The following is a 20,125-nucleotide window of genomic DNA, read 5'->3' as shown; positions in this document are numbered from 1 at the left end:
CCAGTCAGAGAAATACTTTGTTTTTATAGGCTGAAGGTTATACATTTGTAAATGATCACTTACGGCTTTTTCATGGCTTACTTTTTTCCTCTGATGATTCTCCAGTTTCGTAGAGTTTCAACATAAACATGACCAAAATAGTCCTTTTACACACTTTAATAAATGCTTCAATTTAGTTATTAGACACCTTCATATCAATCACTATGAAAAAATTAATTTTCAATGAAAAGCCTCAAATTAATACACTATTGCATCAAAGCTGGCTTAGTATGAAAGTCTAAAAGTTCTTTTAACTATTTTATAAAAAGATACAGGAAAAATGACCTCCATTCATCAGGGCCTGGGGACTGAATCCAGTATTTGTAAACAGTGATATGATACACAAATGAAAGCAACTTTTGATATTTCTTTTTAATAGCAATGGAATATATGTGCAATGTTCCGCTTCCTTCATTCAACCAAAAAGTAACTTTTCCAATCACATCGTAACAGAAGAATTCATATGGAAGAATTTATAGAAATTCAGATTGATACTGAAGGAGCTATCTTGCATGAAACACTATACAAAACATAGGCTTATTGACTAGGTCTATACAACATAATTGTCAAAAAAAGTTTCAGACAGATTTATTCTAAACATCCCAAGCCAATCAAAATCTAATCCAAATCACTATCCAGATTAGCACACCATACCAACAAAGCCATGCCCGCAGCAGAAAGCAAAACACAAGCAGTTCCAGAGGTGTTCTATTATATCTAGCTTAAAGCTACATCAACAGATGTTGCACTACCCTTCTCAAACTTGCTGACAAACAGACTCAATCTGCTGTCATAAAATTATACCATCAGCTAGGTTTCAGCACACGCTTATGCTTGATTTTATTTTCCTCAACTTCCTGCTTTGAGTTTCAGACTCATTTAAGATGCTGCAAAAACAGTGCAGTTACAAATGATGTGCATTTGATCCAAGAGCTTGGAAAGACAGACATATCAGACAATCCGATGTTAAAAGATATTGCATAAATCAGACATACTTTGTGGTGTACTCAATTCCTATGTCATGCCAGTTAAAAGACTACTAAGTCCTTCTTTCAAACTGCAAGGATGAATTCTTAACAACCAAGAGCCCTAAAATAGCAGGAGCACACTTAAAAAAGACTCAAAATTCTATTTCCAAGATATTTTAATTAGTTCCCAAGTCCAAATAGCCTCTACAACATAGCAGACAGAAAGAATATTAGCTGGGAATACAAACTTCTAGATCACTAATACCGAAGATGAACCAAATGGTTGAATCATCCTTCGATTCAGTTTATTAAAGAGATGAAACATCTATGAAGTAAATCTCCCTAAAAGTTCACGCAGTTTAGCATCTCTGTCCCTGGTTTCAGGATCATCTCCACTAAATATTAGTACTTTCTCTTTGTTAACCGTACATAAACAAAATTCCCAGTGTTCATGCAAAGAATCAATGATCAAGACTGCATGCAGCAGTCCACTCGGTGGTGGTTGGGTTGGAATGCAATCAAAATTACTCTCCTTGATGTATCAAGAAATGTTTTCAATGCATGTATTAAAATAATATACAAATAACCTCAAGTCCTGTTTAACTTTATGTCTCAGATGATACTCCAATAATTTAGGTATGGAAAAAGCCCTTCCCGCTGTGTATGTGCCAGTCTTCTTACATGCTTTCTTTTCTGGAGAAAGTTGTGAATTTTGTTACCATTTTAAAGCTATTTAAACTTCTTAGATAATTGTTTGAAAAAAATGAAAGCAGAGCCAGAATTTCAACAGAACATTGTAATGTTCAACCTTTTTGCAGATTTGATATTTCCCAGACTGATAATCTAAATATTGAAATATGAACTCTACCTCTTAATCAGTGTTCACAGTACATTCTTTAGTATTTTGCTTACATCAAACAACTGCATTCATATGCTCCTAGCTCCACTGTTTTTAAAATGAAGAGTCCTACTGACACTGAAAGAGTGATTTCATTACCATAGGTGATTAGATGGAGAGCTTCTGTATATTTCCACTCCCCTAACGGGTACAGTAATAAGCTGTTAGTTCTTCAGGCAAATGACATGAATCTGTTGGATTAAAGGCTTTATTCTTTGCCCGTAATCAGTAACTTGAGAGCCTTCTGTAGATTCTGTACAGCAGTGCTCACATCTTCATATTGCAAAGCACTGCCAGCATATTTGCAGTATTTTTGAGCTCTGGCAAAGTCCTCTGGAGTCAAACGGACTTCCCCTGCAAAAACATAATTACAACATTATTATGTTTTACTTACATTTGCAGTAATATTAAAAAAAGCAAGATGATACTTGTGGTAATATTACGAACATCACTTCTTTGCTGCTGGTATTTTAAGAAATCAGAGACCCTTTCAAAACACTGTTCTTTTATATAATCCAGTGCCTTTCAGAAGTAAGTCAATACCTTTGAGAAAGATCCGCTCTTTAGCTAAAGTAGCAAAAAAAGAACATTTTAACAATAAGATATCTGTAATCATATAAACACCTGCAAGAAACAAGGAAAGTGTTTTTTGTGCTACAGTATAATTAGTTTGCGCCCTCCTTCAGAAATACCACAACCTTAGTTAGAAACTGTTCCCTGTACACTGGAATAGATTTTCAATTTGTGGAAACGTTCTCACTGAGATGTTTTTGCACATATTATATTTTTGCTTTATCCAAGTAATGTTCATGTTACAATTTTAGGTAAGTTAACCAGAAACAGCATTGATCCCACTACATTTCCCAATTTTTTTTTTTAATACTGGAAAAAAAATTTCTCATAACGAAGTATAAAACAATTAAGTGTCATTAGAATATTTCCTTGACATAATCACAACACATGTATTCAGTGTTCTAAAAACAGTAGTAGGGACTTGGGTATAAAATTGGTTAAAGAAAGGCCTATTTCTCTAAATGTAGCTTTTTCACCTTAAGCAAGGACATGAATATACTTCACTGCATTTTATAAAGTACAATCATAGTTAGCCAGATTTTTTCTTTCAAGATAAAACTCTTGTCAGAAATACTGTGAGAACACTTACTGAAGTATCTGAGTTCTTATCAGGAAATATCTTTTCTATTGGCTTTCTCCTTTCCCAATCTTACTATTTAAAGACAGCTTTTGAACAAATGAAAGGGAAAACCCGGGAATATTAAAAACTAGACTGGTTTGCTGCTTTTTTAAAACAACCATACCCCAGTAAAAAGCAGGACGGTAAGTGCTTTCAAGATTGATTTTATCTTTTTTATTTATTTATTTATTTTTAATGCACACTAGAAAATCATTTATTTTCCCTTCAATAAATAAATCTGACCACAAAATAACTACTGAGCACTGAGGCACATGACAACTCGGTGGGCTCATTTGCACTGCAATGTATATTAGTTTACTGCCAAATAAGTGAAACCACATTAAAATCTCTTAAAATACACAAACAAGGGTAAATACGCGTGAGGGAAGGCATAAATATGAGCAGCACACACTTCGGTTATTTCTAACTTAAAGTCAAAGAACTAAAAGCAGCTGGGGTCAATCTGTGACCACATTACTGAACATCTTTAAGAAATCTGAAAGACCAAGTTCCTCTCAAAGTAGCTTTATGCTGTGATGCCAAAAGAAACTAAAAAATCATTCTTTAAAACCAGGCCAAGGCATCAGTCCACTATTCAACTAATTTATTGGAAGGAAGCCTAAATTCACCAGTCTAATCTTATTTTTGCAGTATGAGCTCTACTAATGTTTTGCTGGCATAACGATTTATTTATTATGAAATCTAGTTCAAATGCTATTATGACATAACTTGAGGGAAAAAAATCAACTTCAATTTATAAACCGAAGTTTACACAGTGTTGATCTTTTGACGTGTTCAGTGGCCTCAGCTCCTATTGAAGTCAGCACCTCACAATGGACAGGCAGAATAGAAAAACAGCTGCTTTCTAAAATTTTCAAAATAATGCAAAATTTAACTACAATATCTGTACTAAAATTGAAAGTATCACCTCAAAAGTAAATAACTTTGCTTCATACATTCATACATTGTTTAATAGCTTTGCAGAAAAGGAACAACACCCTGGGGGTCTCAGCGGCCATGAGAACACATGCCAAAAACATGATCTTGCAGAGAAGGCTGGCTAATGGTATATTTATCTGCACTAGGAGGAGCATTGTCAGCTGATCAAAGGAAATAATTATTTCCATCTACTTAATACTGGGGAGGCTACATCCGTGCCCAATTCTGGATTCCCCAGCACAAAGTGAGACATAGAGCTAATGGAGAATACAATGAAGGGTCATGAAGCTGATAATGAGACTGGAGCATCTTTCATATGAGGAAAAGCTGAGAGGGATGGGACTCTTCAACCCAAAGAAGAAAAGGGTCAGAGGGATCTTATCAGTACAGATAAATAAATGAAGAGCATCAGTAAGGAAGATGGAGTCCATAGGCTCTTCAGGTGGTGTTCAGTGACTAGAGCAGAGACGACAGGCACAAACTAAAAAACAAAGAGTTCCAATGTGCATTTTAGGGAACATGTTTTTGCTGTGAGAGTGGCCATGATTGCCACAGGTTGTCCAGAAAGATTGTGGAGTCTCCCTACTTGGGGATCTTTAAAAGCCACCTAGATATGGTCCCAAGCAACATGGTGTAGGTGGCACTGCTTGAGCAGGGAGGTGGGACCAGATGGACCTAGAATTCCCTTCCAACCTCAACCAACCTGTGAGATGGGAAAAAGTATATTGCACTCATCCTGAAACTCACATCTGAAATCATTAGTAATCACACTTAATTCCGAACTGACAAATGGAATCCGTAACTAATGTTAAAAGCCATTATGTTTTAGTTTAAGAGAAACTCAAAGTAAAAACAAAAAGTCAATTTTACTAGATATGCTGAAAATTGTGTTGAGAAAGAAAGCACCTTCATATTAATGTATTTTATATGATGTATCTGCATCTCCTTGATATCCTTTCCTATTCATATTTTCCTTTTCATGAAATTGTCCAAATACAAGGCAGCTGGTTAAAGAATATTTTAATAAAATCAGCGTAACTTGTAATATAATGTGATATAGTGATGCCAAATATAATTAATATTTATCAAAATCTGATGCTCTTTTTTTTTCCTATTAAAGCAGGTAAGACAGTCAAGATAATTCCCCGAAGAATTTTTCTTAAGATCATGAAAATACATAAAATGTGTTTATTACTTCTACTCTGTGCATGGAAAAACAAACATTATTATAAATGCAACCAGAATGGACAAATGGTTTCTCTATACTATGCCACCTGTGGAAGGAAGCATACACTAATGTAAGAACATCTTATAAAAACTCTGTGTAGTACAATTATGAATGAATTTAGTGTTAGCAAAATCTAGAGTTAACAAATTTTTAAAATGAATTAGACCAGTGAATTTCATGAGCATATAATACAAAGTTCTAAATAGCTCTGCATTTTGTAAGCAGACATAGTGTGCTATGCTTAATTGAATAAGCTTTGATATTTTCAAAAGCCAGTATAAAACTCTAAAATCTGCTCTCACAGGACAGGGCTCTTATTGCAGGATTTGTGCTAACTAAAATCAAAGGAATACTCTAACTAAATTTTCTTTTGATAAATATTCCAGTCTTTTCCACATAAGCATTAATCAGATTGCTTCTCCCATGTTATGGGTTAGAAAGAAAATATGTAATTTATTTTAAAAATATACATTTGATCTTCCTACCACAGAGTCTTCCAGGAGTATGTGGAATATCCTGTTTGGCTATGTCTATACTAGTACATTAAACAGTGCCAGGGAATGTGTCTCAGAACTTGAACTTGACTCTGCACTGTTGAACTGCTGGAACAGATTGCGGTTTGGTTTTGGCCTATGACAACCACCACTTTCCCAAACAGTTCCTGGGCAAGATTCATGGTTAGAGCATACTAAAGACCATTCAATATTGGCAGCCTTGATTAACTACCTTGTTTAGAAGGTTTAAAAGTTTAATAGTATGGATGTGAGTTGTTCTGTGCCATCTGCTCTCAATGTCAAATATTTTCAGGCATGTTTAATTTATACAGATATTTATACAGATATTTTGTCTAAATTGTGGAGCAAACTGTTGTATTCTACTAGCTGTATGGATCAGCTGGAGAGAAACAGTTATCTCCCTTTCTCTCCCTAAGGCAACTTCAGTTCCATAGGAACAGTGCTTATCAAGGTATAACCGCAATATACAGCCAAGACAGCTATAATATATCTTGCAATTCAGCAACTGGAAAGGGTCCCCCAGTTTAGCAAGTCTGTTGTGAAATACTGGCATTTCCTAATCTACATACAGGAGAAGGAACAGACTATAATAGAGCACAGTATTTTGGGTATTAAAGGGAATCCTTAGCAATAGGTGGAGAATGACAATGTTGTTCTTACTATTTGAAGGGAGGATGTTTTGGGAACATCAGGCATGTGTGGCATGGATGGAGACAAGCAAGGAACCATGCCTTCCATTGCTCTCAAAAGGCTTAATTCTATGCGTGCAAACAAAATTGTTACTATATAAAATCTATATACCTTCTCAAGCTCTTGCATACCTGAGACATTATTTTCTAAGCTTTCACAACCATGGATTTGCATGAGCCTTATCACTTCCCAGGGTGTGCATTTCCAAAACATTCTCTTATCTAACATCATATGCTGTTACAAGACCCAAACTTGTAGTGATACAACAAGAGATGTACAGAGGAGGAATGAAGGCATGCAAATACTATACTAGATCAATTTACAGATTCATCACTATGCTTAGCAAGGGTATCAATATCCTAATTACAGCTGAGCAGTTATTATAAATTATCAGAAGCACAGAGTATCTTAATTCACTCAATTCATTTTCATTTGTATTTATGTTTATTGAATCAAGTTATTACAGGCTAGAGGGAACAATGTACTGATACACTGTCCAGACACCAAATAATGTAACTTCTAATACTTAATAATGGTTTAAAATGTAATTTAAAATTGACATTTTTGTCATTTAGAATTAAATATTCAAACCAATAAACAACTATGACCAGCATTTTCATAGTGGTTATCAAAAAAACTTTTTAGAATAACTGTCTAGATTATCATGATCAGTTGATTAAGTATGAAAGCTTTGCTGCCAAACTTGCTTTTTAAGTAGCAGTTCTTATGGCAAATATTAAATAATGCCTTTAGCTGTTTTCATTAAGTAGCGACCAAAACTCCCACCACAACCCCCAGAATTGCAAAGCCATCACCAAGATTAAATGGTTCAGTGACCGGTTAGAGGTTTTCAATAAAGTGAGCTAACTGTAACAAGAGACATTAATATGCCAGACAGAAACAATAAGATGTACCTTTCATTATTCAATAGAACGCTAAAAGCAAATCTGAATATTTCGAAGATAATTATTGTCATTTTTCTTCTTAAGACATCTTTGACAAAAATAGCTCCTTATTACATTAGGTCTTCACATCCTTAAGCATTCTTATGACAAATGACTAAAGTCAAGTTAAACAATGAATTCCTACTGTTGCATTCCACTGATTAAAACGCTTTTTCAGTGAAGCTGCCATTTTTAAAGACGGAAGTAAAATTCACACAATATAGGTTAGTAGTGACTCTACATCAAAGAGAAACAACATTTAAAGGATAAAAACCTTGATTCAATGGTAAATCAAAACAAGATCATAATGCTTCACTGTACTATTTTGTTTAATATAAAGTTTACTTATAATCAATATGCACTGCTGGTACAGAACACAGCAAGTACACTGCAATAAAAAACACCACTGGAATGTTTTTCTTGATTATTCATTGAAATGAACAAATAATTTACAAATTAACCCTGAAGAAGTAATTGTAAGGAAAGAGAATGTGTACTAATTACCAAAAATAGAATTTAGAAAGGTTATCAGGAATACAGACTTTGTTGAGTACAGCAAACCTTATCTCAGAAACAACAATGCAGAAAGCTAACACAATGCCAGCTTATTGGCTTGAAAAGTAAAAAAAAATTAAAAAAAAAAAATAATCAGATAACACTATCAGAATATTTAGATGATGTCCATTCTTTTTAACATTTATGAACTGTTAGCATTCTGGTAACGGTGACTTTATTTCTCAAAATTATTTTAATTGTTGCAAATTAAACTATTAGGAAGCTGGAGGAGGCAGGGAGAGGCACACTCACACACAGACAGTACAAATGCCACCATCTTACCTGCAGACTGAGCACTGTAAAGGGAAGGATCTACTAGAGGAATATTTTGAGGAGAAGGTTGAATGGTATTAGTCGTCACTCCTGTAAATTAATGCAGACAATTGGAACAGGGTTATTTCTGTTTGTAGACTTTAGTAGTATACCAAAAAAGTATGAAAATGAGAACAGGTAAACTTAATGATTCAATAATTTTTAACTTAAGCAGTAGATGGCTCCTGAAGTCTTAAAGTTTGTAGCTAATAATCTTAAAACACTGTTGACCAGGAATGTTTTATAAAACAACATGAAGAATTTACAGGCTCTCACTCATGTTATCAGTACAGTATTTCACAGGAATTTAACTTTCAAGTGTTAAACAAATTAAGAAAATATTAGTCCAAAAATATATGGTTTTCCCTAGTGTACTGAGAAAAATCTGTTAAGGAACAGTATGACTGAACTCTTTTAACTGGAAGTTTATATGCCACCTCTTAATACTACAGAGAAGCTATTTTTAAAGCCTCATGTCTGCCATCTTGTACTTAGCAGCAAGCTAAGTCCTCCCTAATTTCTTTGGAAACAATTGGTGAGAATACAGAAGCTAGATTTGAAAGGGAAACATTGGTGCTAGAAGAAATAACACAGTGAGGTTAAAAATAAGTAATGCAAAAAAAATATATGTATTTCAACAAGAAACATATTCCATAGTTTTCAGATCTGGCAAAAAACAAACAGTAAAACATTTACTTAGACAGAATACAGAAAACAACACGCCTCCAGATTTCCCCCCTTCCTCCTCCCTACTCCCCCCCCCAAAAAAAAAAAAACACAATAAACAACTATCTGAAGGATTTCCCTTTGATAAAGCTGAAATAAAGAGCATCCTGAACTTTTAATAGGGTGAAACATTCTTAAAATTACATTCTTTAAATAAGGAGAGGAGATGTGTGAGAAATCCATCTTGTTCTTTTAATACAAAAATACATCTCAACAATCAAATGATCATCAAGATTGAAACTAAGAGCTTCTCACTTGCTAATCTTATTATATGGCAATGGGAGGTGGAAAAATTGTACGTTCACAAGTATCTAAAAATAAAATCTTTTTTTTTTTCTTTTTAATGCAGCTACTGGAAACAACTTTGGCTTTTAAAGAACATGTTTTGGGGCCAAAATTGATAGAAAACAAGATGGAGGTGTCAATACATCTATCAGTATATTTCCTATGGCATTTTTACAGTATTACTGTATGAGGTTGCTTTTGACATAAAATATCTACATTATTTTATTTTATATCTGATGGAAAGAAGGCTATGATGGAGTTTGCCTCTTAATAAAGGCATAAATTCTTTGCATGTGATTGTCATATACCTGTGTTATGAGGTACTTCAGCTGGAGTATTGGCTGGTGCATGGGCACCTGGTGGAACATGTATGCCAGTGAAATTACTAGTCGGTGTGTTGTTAGCTTCATACGTAGATGATGATGATGTTGGTTGATTTGTTCCACTCTGGTGAGAAGATGACCCTGCCTCTTCTCTTTCAAGATCTGTCAAGATGACATAAAACAGAAATGAATCCAACTCTTTTGTCCAAACACTTGAAAACTTACATGCCTTTAATAAACATTCCTAGTTAGCAGAAAAATGGAAACCACCACAATGCAATATAGAACATTCAATAAACAAAATCACTTATTTTTGATTTGGCAAAGTTAAAAGGAAATCTGTTTTTGAGAATGAGGGAGCAGGAAAAAACATGCTTTCACTGTACACAGTATCACAACTAAAATAAATTACCCCAAATTTCTTGCCTAGACTTAAAACTCTTTTTTCTGACCCCTATGGCCCTCATCTGTTTCTTCAGTTCCATTTTTCTATCAGGACTTCTTCTTCCACATCTGCAATCCCTTGCCCCACACTTGCCTATGTCTTAAACTACCTTGTGACCTTTTCACCAAAGCATTCTGAGTATCATCTTCAAAGTTCCTCAGTAGCTATTCACAGTTTTTAGTTACTCCTGCAAAAGCACAATGGTACCCAACTCTAGTTAATTTTCACTGCCTCCTAATTTCCTCATCAAGGATTGCCTAATTTCAATGCTACTTTTTTTTCCTCTTCTCCTTCCTGGTTGTCTCTTCCGGCCCACCCTCCATGTCTGGACTTGTGTATCCTCTGTTTGTGAGTCTGGAAGCTTTTTCCTAATCCAGGCCAGTCTAGAGACTTGTAAATGCCAGCTTCCTATCCACACTGGATCTGAAATACAACTTCAGGAAAGTTCTCTCTGCCTTAGGATTCCCCATGTACATGGAACCTTTGGACAATTCTGCTGTAAAAGTCTAGCAAGCCTAAGTACGTGTAAACTGCAATTTCATAAAAGCTCAGAACTCGGGCCAAACACAGGCAGATTTTCTTAGAGACAGGAAAAGCCCATCCCTGAGAAAATGGGAAAGAAAAAACATCCAATCTCCTGCCAACTTCTTTCTCCAAGTTTCAAGTCCTCACAGAGACTATCCATCTCATTCTCTCTGATCTCTTTTCAGAAACAATAATAGTGACTGAAATTAATAAAACGAAAAATAAAACTGAAAAAAAAAACGAACAACCATAGGCAATATTGGCCATGGAAGATAGGAACTCAATTGGTTGAAGTCTGGCAATGTTAGAAAAGTAAAAAAATAAAAATGTTGAAAGTGTTTGCTATCCTTAATACAAATGCCTGTAAGAGGTAAATTCACAAGAGGGCAATATACTTTTATTCAGGCATATGCATGAAGATCAAGCTCAAACGTTTGCTCATTGTGCAATTATTAAATGTTGAACAGTATTAAAAGTAGCTTTGTTTAAATTAATGCTTATCAGGTATTTAAAGTGCCCAAATGTCACAGTGTAGTAAGTATTCTTTCTGTAAAGTAAATATTTAAAATATTATTAATCAAAGATTAAATATTAAGACCATGTTGACTTATGTCCTTGCAGTATTCCTTAACAGTTTTAATAGTAGTGGTAAATAAAAGGTTTTCAGGCTGGTGGAAAAGAATTTTTTAATTCAACAATTGCTCATAAGTTCTGTGATAAGAATATCCATACAATTATTAAGAAATATGCACATTTCCAGAGAATGCATACTAAAAAATTAGGGAATTAACATCTCAAAAAGCAGTACTGGCCTGTAAAAGAGTGACACAATTGCTCTGCATTCATTTTCAGCTCCAGTCAAGTCTCTTGAGTCTTGGAACCTCATCAGACTTTGTGCTTGGATCCTAGTATAACGGATCCATGGGATCTTCAGATTTTCTTCAGAGCCACGGTACACTCACACTATCTTTTTGCTGTTTGATTAATTATTCAAGCTAAGACTTTCTGGAATAAGGCTGATATCCCTGGTTCTAAAACAAAATGTCCAAAGATAATTCTACAAGCATAAAAGATTCTCTAGGTATTCGTTGTTAACCATACAGATTAAATCTATTAAATATCTGGTAAATTTCATTGCTTCAAACTGCTAGCAATTTTGAGATAAAACCTAATTCACAGAAATAAGCAGAAGGTAGGCATGCAGAAGTGGAACAAACCTCAAAAAGTTAACTTTTATGCTCTGATATGAACTGTGCCAGAAGCTGTAAAAATAATAGATGTTTAACATGCTCAGAAAATCTTCAGTGAAAGCATTCCATTCTCCATTATTTTAAAAACAAAATCTAACCTGAATTACGTTTCTATTATTTTACTATACAAACACATACTGAATTTGGACAAACACATTTGGAGATTTAAAATTAACCTCAGCAAAATATTACTATCAGACTATTTGTCTTAATAGACTGTTTTTTTTAATTGTTACATAATTTTTTTTTTTTTTATCCACATTGCAAAATACAGAGACAGCAAAATCCAATAATTGATCCGATTGGTAATTAAAATCAGAGACATCTGTATTTTGAAACAAGGGGTTTAGAGGCTGACAGGATAAGATAAATAACTAATCCACATCATCAGTACATAGAGACACATGCTTTATATGAGAAGACTGTATGTTGAGTGCAAATGTTTTCCCCATTTTGTCTTGATTGGAATGTCTTATTTATATTACAAATTATTATGCCTTATAGCGTACAGACTTTGTCCAGAGTAATGAAGCACCAAAAGTAACTTAAATTCAACATCCCAGAGCACTAAATTGAAAACTAACAAAATTTACTTGTAAAGAGTCCAGAGATTTATAAACATACATTTTTTGCCATCATCTACTAATTTTATTTTGAAAACATTTTATTTTCCTCATTGTCCTGTAATGTCCTCTCCAGCTTGAGAAGTTGCTAAAAGATGTAGAACGTAAGGTTCTTTTTGGAACACCACTTCTCTGTCTCCCCTTTTTCTTTTTTTCCCTATCATGTTGAGAAAAAAAAACAAAATCCTTTTACAGCTCACATACTTTTCTTTCAACTAGTTGGGACATAAAGGTTTCCTGGAACTCTGCAATATAAATGTAAAATGTTATATATTGCAATGAAATTGGTTCAATATTGCAATGAAATTGGACAATACATTTTACTGTAACTATACTGAGACTACTCAAGAAGTCTGTCCCATTAGAAATTAAAATTTCAATTTTCCCATTAGGATAAACTCCTTTTCAGTGACCTGGGGCTACTGCTACGTGACCTTTATATGTACTCTACAACTTGTATTCCAAATGCATTAATAACTCATGCATGTCATTTTAAAGTTTCCATGGTGGCAATCTGACAAAACATCCATAAATCCAGCAGAACCATACAAAGCATGCCTATGTTACTGTAAAAACATCTCCTAGAGTTACAGTATAGTTTTCAAGAATCACAAAGAAAATAACACTTTGGAAAAAAATGGTAATTTGTCAAGCTATAGAGACCTACTTTCACTCTGTTTAAACATACTTTTTCCACTAGCAAAGGAAGGAAGAGAATGAGCAAGCAGAAAGGAATGGGGAAGGTCCAGTTGTACACTCAAACAATGTTTCTTTTCTTCTAATGATGCACAAAGTAAGAACTGACACTTTGTTTTACATGCATCTTTAATAAAAAAATAATTAGCAAAACTTTTTTTTTAATCTTTGTTGTGTAAAGCATTATGGTCAACTACACTATAGAGGTAAATTCAAAAAATGAACAGCAAGAGGTATTTTCATTTACCTGCCCAGAAGATAAAAAATTATCTTACTATATGAAGTATAGCTTAACAAATAGAAAGACTTCGCTGAATTGGATATATTGTAGACTTCCTATGAACACTTTTGTGAATTTTAGCTCATTCAGCTAAAATTTAGCTTCTTCGTCTCCATGTTACTTGGCAACGAAAGCAACAATCTTCACCTTTTCACTTTCAATGATCTGCGATGTGGACTAAGGTTATAAATCTGAATTCTGTTTTCCCTCCAATAATACTTTATTCTGCAGTCCTGAATAAGTCAGCTACTTCGGCCTGTACATTAAGAAAATGACAAAAAATACCATCTACTGCTGCTGAGAACCAGTTATCGTATACAAGTTGCATAAATAATTTTTTTTTAGCCAAAGAGATGTAATCTTTGCTTATATTTTTCACAATTAGAAATCATTGTACATAATCTGGTGAGCTTTGTAAACATTCCTATAGCTATGAACTTAATCACTAAAAATCACTCATTTAAAGCTTTAGCATCCACTATCAAAGACTTTTTGTCATATCTTCTCCACTGTATTCTAAAGAAATTGGTGTAATCTGTCTTACAAAGATGTGGTGATGTTTGCACATGTAGTTGCGTCATAGGTCTTGCACTGCAGCTGCACCACCAGTTAAAAACAAACAAAAAACTGCCTTGAAAAAGATCACACGTTGAAGAAAGACTAAGTTTGATAATGCTTGATTTGAAATATAGCTATGACAAGACTGAAACATAAGACATTGCACAAGATCTCCATTCCAGTGACCAAATATGAAGGGTATCTTTAAGTAAGGAAAAAATTATAACCAGTAGCTTGGTAGTCAAACTGTAACATACTCTATTTGATCACAAAATATGAACTTGCATCAGCCAAAGCATCATGTAGCCAGTTCACTACCAAGTCAGATTTATCTCCTCTACAGAGGAAAGAGCCCTCAGCTTTTAAGAAGAAAAAATGGAAATACATACCAAAAGTCTCTCCTTCCATTCCAATAGGTCCAGGCTGAGGAGTCTCTCCATTTTTCAAGCAGTTATGAATGTATGCTGCTTTCCACCTGGCATACTTTCTGTGCTGAACATTCTGGGAAAGGTAAATGGCCAGTTATTTTAATCACTCACTTCTTTGACTTAATGTATTCATGGAAGTATCATAACAGGTTGGTACAATGGAATATATTTTTTCTATTGCTTCTCCTTCCATTTCTGCCATAATTTTGAATCTAGGATATTCCATCCACCTGTGCATATGCAAAAATTGCAATTTTTTAAAACCTGTATTTTTCATCCAGACAAGAGATTATTAAAATGCTGGCACTTGAAGCTCATTTAAGGGTAATGCATGTGAAATTAATCAGTGAATTAAAACATGTATAAAAAGAACAGCTCTAGTAGGATCTCAGAATGAAATGAAAATGCACAGATCTTCAATTAGTACAGTATGTCAGAACAAGGAAATCAATAATACAAACATCATCTAGCGTGGAAGACAGTGCACTGCATAGTAATTACTGATATTTTTTTTTTACATATATCTCCATAAACTTTATTATTTTAATCTGAAGTAAATAATCATCTGAAACAGAGTGCAAATTCCAATCAACAGCGTTGGATTTTTTAAAATTACATTATTTTAAATTACAAGTAGGTATTTGAAACCATTAAAACAGAAAGGTTGGTGTAGTTGTGGACTAATATGGTATGTACAGGATATTCTAGATATAAAATATTTTAATATAATATCTTTACAACACTACTTAAACCAGATGAAAGACATCAGCAAGAAATAATAGGCTGTTCATTGCAAGGTTGAATGTGAGGCATCTTTATATAGGATGTCTAGTCTCTTTATTCCAAACAGGGCATTAAATAGTTTGGGACCAACATAACCAGATCTTGTCACGGGCTTAGAAAGCTAAAGAACTTTTGTTTGTAAGGAAATTCTACTAGCGGAAGAAGAGAATCCTATAGCACTCATGCATACAAGAAATAAAAATACTTTTTGATTAGCTATACAGATTTAGTTGGCCTGACAAATATTAAGCACTTATGTGATCAGCACTTGCTGATTCTGTTGCAAACTGTGAAGTATCACTGTTTTTCCTTATTTATTTTTCAAGGTTTTATCCTTCCTTTGGCAGTTTTTGAAAATTGTCTCCACCAGTCACAGAATTGAATCACAGAATTGTAGGGGTTGGAAGGGACCTCCAGAGATCATCGTGTCCAACCCCCAAGTCCCCAGTCAGTAGTAACTTTCCCTATTTTTTTCTCTTTGACAGAAGTTATCAATTATACCACTACATTTCCAAAGTGAGTTTCTTATTCAATTAATTTAGCAAACAACACTTCCATTTTAATTCTCAGAACAAGGAATACTTTATTAAGAATATCTGCTCCACCATATCCAATATTAATTCTCCTGTGGAACACAAACAACAGAGAGCTGACGAGACAACTAACTGAAAAGTTTGCTTTAAAACTTTTATTAAGTACGTTTTAATAAGAGGAATTGCAATCTTGTTCATCAGTTCTGGAAAACTTCTTTGACTGCACATGTTTTGCTAAAGAATGCTAAAACAAATCTATGCTTCTTTGTTAGAGAGTATTTTTTAAATATTCATGTCCTAATGGTCAGACATCAATCCTTTTTTTTTTAAAGTAAATTCACGCCCTTCCAACTTAACATACCACCTTTTAATAGTAAAATTTATTATAACACCAAAAATATCTATTTTACCTAAAATTGTATATAATTCCAACTCAGTAATTAGCATTACAGATCTTGCTTGTAGGATGAAAAGGGGAAGGTGGAACAGGTAGGAACCTTGCAACATTTCTCCCTATAATCATTCTCATTTGACATAATCCTGTATTCATGAGGCATTACAGATATTATTAGTATATTTTTAAGACATGAAGCATCTTCTAAAAGACAACTGTTATCTAACATTTCATATAATTTGAAATGCTTACTACAATTTCTTATGATTTAGTAACATGAATTTGACTACAGAATTACAACGTATGTTCTCTGAAGCTCATATTCATGAACTATTTTCAAAAAATTGCAGAACTGTAACAGTAACTTGCAACTGTACTAGGAAAAGCAATCAACTTACACCAAAATCCCTAATACTTACCTCTTCAGAGAGCTCCCCAAATACTGTCAGAACATCTATCAGGAGACTGGCAGTGTAAAAGGACTTTATCATGTTTCTGTAAAAAAGAAAGCATTTCATTACCTCGGTAAAATCATCTTTTTAGGATTACTTTTTGTCAACTGGCATTCTAGATTAGCTAGTTTCAAATCGATTGTCACTAATATTTTCTTTTAATCTGATGCTACAAGATTTACTTCATGATGTCTATATTTAGGAATATACTGAGAAGTCTCATGATCACTATGAAGAATTCTTCAGCAATTTTTAAGGCAGGTCATAAGTTCTGCACTTAGTTTCTAATTTGGAATGTTCAATATAGGACATTGGACATCCTGTACTACCTAGGAAAAAGTCCAGCCAAATCATCAGTGTGCTGTAGTGACCACTATAACTCAAACAACACGCATCATCACAAACATTTCAATATACAATTTCCATATATTTAACTAAGTTCAGTATCAGTCTACGTTCAGTATTATGTTTTAGAAGGTTCACCAGTATGTGAGCAAACCCCTTCAATAACACAAGATGAAGGATACCAGTTAAATGATCAAGTTAGATACCAAAATAGTAACAAATGGATTTTTCTGAGAGATGAATGCCCAATTCCTGCTTGCAGTCAAATTAACAAGAGCTTGGATAGATCTTAATTCTTACAACAGAGCATAGATTTTCACCTACTTATGAAACTGCCCAGCTCTGTCTTCATTGTCTGCATATAAAAACATTTTCAAAGCATAATTCTCCACATGAGCAGAACCAACAATTTCCTGAGTAATTGCTTCATTATCACCAAATTGTTTTTTCATCTGAAAAAAAAAAAGTTGAAAAAAATACATTCATTACATTATTAGACCCTAGCACTTTAATCTAAGTCAAATACAAGAAGCAGCTGCTGATTTAGTACAACTGAAAAGAGAAACCATAAACACTAATTATTTTTAAGATCTCCAACTTCTAACATAACAAATGCTAAAGGACCATACCAAAGAGCAAGCACGTTGTTTTAGAGAGAAAAATATTAAGTAGCTCTTCATACTATCTTCTAGTCGTTTAAAAGAAAAATTGAATCTTAAAACAAACACAATGATATGTAACCATAACATTCTGAAGGAATAGCTACGGATATTTTTCCCCTTACTATCCAAAAGACCAAGTGTTCTGAAGCATGTATCACAATTAAGCACAGTTCAAATTATAAAGTACGGTTTGTAAAGGTACTGAAGGGCAGAGTCATTAAATATCATCTCTTTTGCAAAGTATTTCACAGCAGTACATTATATCTTTCACCAAGTCTAAGCCCCACCTTAACTGATCTAGTGACCTATGGATTTACTGGAATTTTCAGTCTAAGCAGCGTACTTCATTTGAAAGACTTCTTTTCAAATATGCTGGACTACAAGAATCCCCAGGCTTCCTAATAAAAATCAGCAAAGCAAATAACCCGCTAACAGTTACAACAGGTGGATTTACAGCTTCTGAATAGGCTTACTGTTTGAATATAAGGAAATCTCAGGTCATCCTCAGAGGACAAAAACAGGAACACTGCATGATATTAACCGGTAATCTTTATTTTGCCAAGATTTAAAAACAGTATCTGAATGGCTGTTATTTTTCAGAGTGAGCATGAGGAACATTCAATCATGCAAGCTGTATTTCCATAATATTATTCTCTTGTCAACTTTTTAATACACAGAACGTTTTAAAAAAATATTTCAGTAGTGAAAAATAAACTTTGTAAGGGGTATTTCAAATCTGTAGACTTTTGTCAAACTCATACTCAATATACTTTTCAATAATTATTCACTTTACAAATTATAGTGCACAGGAGAAAAACAAAATTACACTTCATAAGTTGCAGGATATATATATATATTTGAAACAAAATATTTATTGATGACCTCTTTATTGATGACCTGGATGAGGGCATCGAGTGCACCCTCAGTAAATTCGCAGATGACACCAAATTGGCTGGAAGTGTGGATCTGCCTGGGGGTAGCGAGGCCCTACAGAGGGATCTGGACAGGCTGGAGAGCTGGGCTGAAGCCAATGGAATGAGTTTCAACAAGGCCAAATGCCGGGTCCTGCACTTCGGCCACAACAACCCCAGGCGACGCTACAGGCTTGGAGCGGTGTGGCTGGAGGACTGCGTAGAGGAAGTGGACCTGGGGGTATTGATTGATGCTCGGCTGAACATGAGCCGACAGTGTGCCCAGGTGGCCAAGAAGGCCAATGGCATCCTGGCTTGCATCAGAAACAGTGTTGCAAGCAGGAGCAGAGAGGTGATTGTTCCCCTATATTCAGCACTAGTGAGGCCGCACCTCGAGTACTGTGTCCAGTTTTGGGCCCCTCACTGCAAGAAAGATATTGAGGCCCTGGAACGTGTTCAAAGGAGGGCAACAAAGCTGTTGAGGGGTCTGGAACACAGGCCATATGAGGAGAGGCTGAAGGAGCTGGGAATGTTCAGCCTGGAGAAGAGGAGGCTCAGGGGAGACCTTATTGCTCTCTATAACTTCCTGAAGGGAGGTTGTAGTGAGCTGGGGGTCGGCCTCTTCTCTCGTGTCATTAGTGATAGGACCAGGGGGAATGGTTTCAAGCTACGGCAGGGGAGATTCAGGCTGGACATGAGGAAGTATTACTTTTCAGAAAGGGTGGTCAGGCACTGGAATGGACTGCCCAGGGAGGTGGTGGAATCACCGACCCTGGGGGTGTTCAAGGAAAGGCTGGATGTTGTGTTGAGGGACATGGTTTAGTAGGAGCTATTGGGAATAGGTGAACGGTTGGACTGGGTGATCTTTTAGGTCTTTTCCAACCTTAGTGATTCTATGATTCTATGATTCTATGAAAATTTTTGTAAATAAAAACATTGAGTAATTTCCACATGTATCTACATCATTTTATTCTCTGCTACTATATAATTCAGGATCATTTGCAGTTGTAAGTTTCTGTCTTAATCCATAAAATAATCAATTACAGCAAGCCACAGAAAGCTGCAAGAACCATTAGAGCAGATCTGCAACACCCCTTTGTGCCCCCTGCTGGTACAGGCAGACTGAAACTGGTTGCTATTAAATTACTGTAGAAGTACTACTAACACATTAACTTGTCAATATGTTCAGGCTTCCCAGCTCTCAAAATGCTTCATTTTACCTGCTCCAAAGCATTCTGTCCTGTTTTCCATCACCTGGCTACATAAAAGGAACTGACGTCTTAGCACCAGCTGTCACAATTTTATCAGTAATTCAGGGATTAAATTATAGGTTTTTCTAATATTTCATAATTTGAACAGGAGTAACCGAATACTGAAGGCAGATTTGTTTGCTGCAGTATCAAAAGGGATAATATAAGCCTTCAACAGGAAGTTAAATTTATGCTCATGCATGCTTACACATGCACATATATACAAACATACATATATATACACATACACGCACAGTTTTACCTCCTCTCAGTTCTCCTGCTTATTTATTATTACACACAACCCACATTCTTACAGTATGTCCTCATACAGAACAGTTGCACCAATGAATGCTGACAGAGAAAAGACAGCATTTGG

At 34.8% G+C, this 20,125-nt stretch overlaps 1 protein-coding gene across 1 annotated transcript in view; it reads right to left on the bottom strand.

Annotated features, from left to right (window-relative positions):
• Positions 1–602: 602 nt before the first annotated feature.
• VTA1 (vesicle trafficking 1) overlaps positions 603–20,125 on the bottom strand; it is a 29,937-nt gene continuing 10,414 nt past the window's right edge. Inside the window, exons 3-8 of the mRNA XM_042893268.1 lie at positions 17,251–17,378; positions 16,549–16,624; positions 14,381–14,492; positions 9,600–9,776; positions 8,251–8,331; positions 603–2,259 (exon numbers count right to left, since the gene is read on the bottom strand). Coding sequence (XP_042749202.1) covers positions 2,114–2,259; positions 8,251–8,331; positions 9,600–9,776; positions 14,381–14,492; positions 16,549–16,624; positions 17,251–17,378 — 720 coding nt within the window. The 3' untranslated portion in view covers positions 603–2,113. The remainder of the gene's footprint in view (positions 2,260–8,250; positions 8,332–9,599; positions 9,777–14,380; positions 14,493–16,548; positions 16,625–17,250; positions 17,379–20,125) is intronic.

The sequence above is a fragment of the Lagopus leucura genome, unplaced genomic scaffold (assembly GCF_019238085.1).
Source record: "Lagopus leucura isolate 7727_CA_CO unplaced genomic scaffold, USGS_WTPT01 Super-Scaffold_73, whole genome shotgun sequence".
In the NCBI taxonomy this organism is placed as follows: Eukaryota; Metazoa; Chordata; class Aves; order Galliformes; family Phasianidae; genus Lagopus; species Lagopus leucura.
The sequence above is the reverse complement of the archived record's forward strand: the minus strand, read 5'-3'. Positions and strand labels throughout refer to the sequence as shown.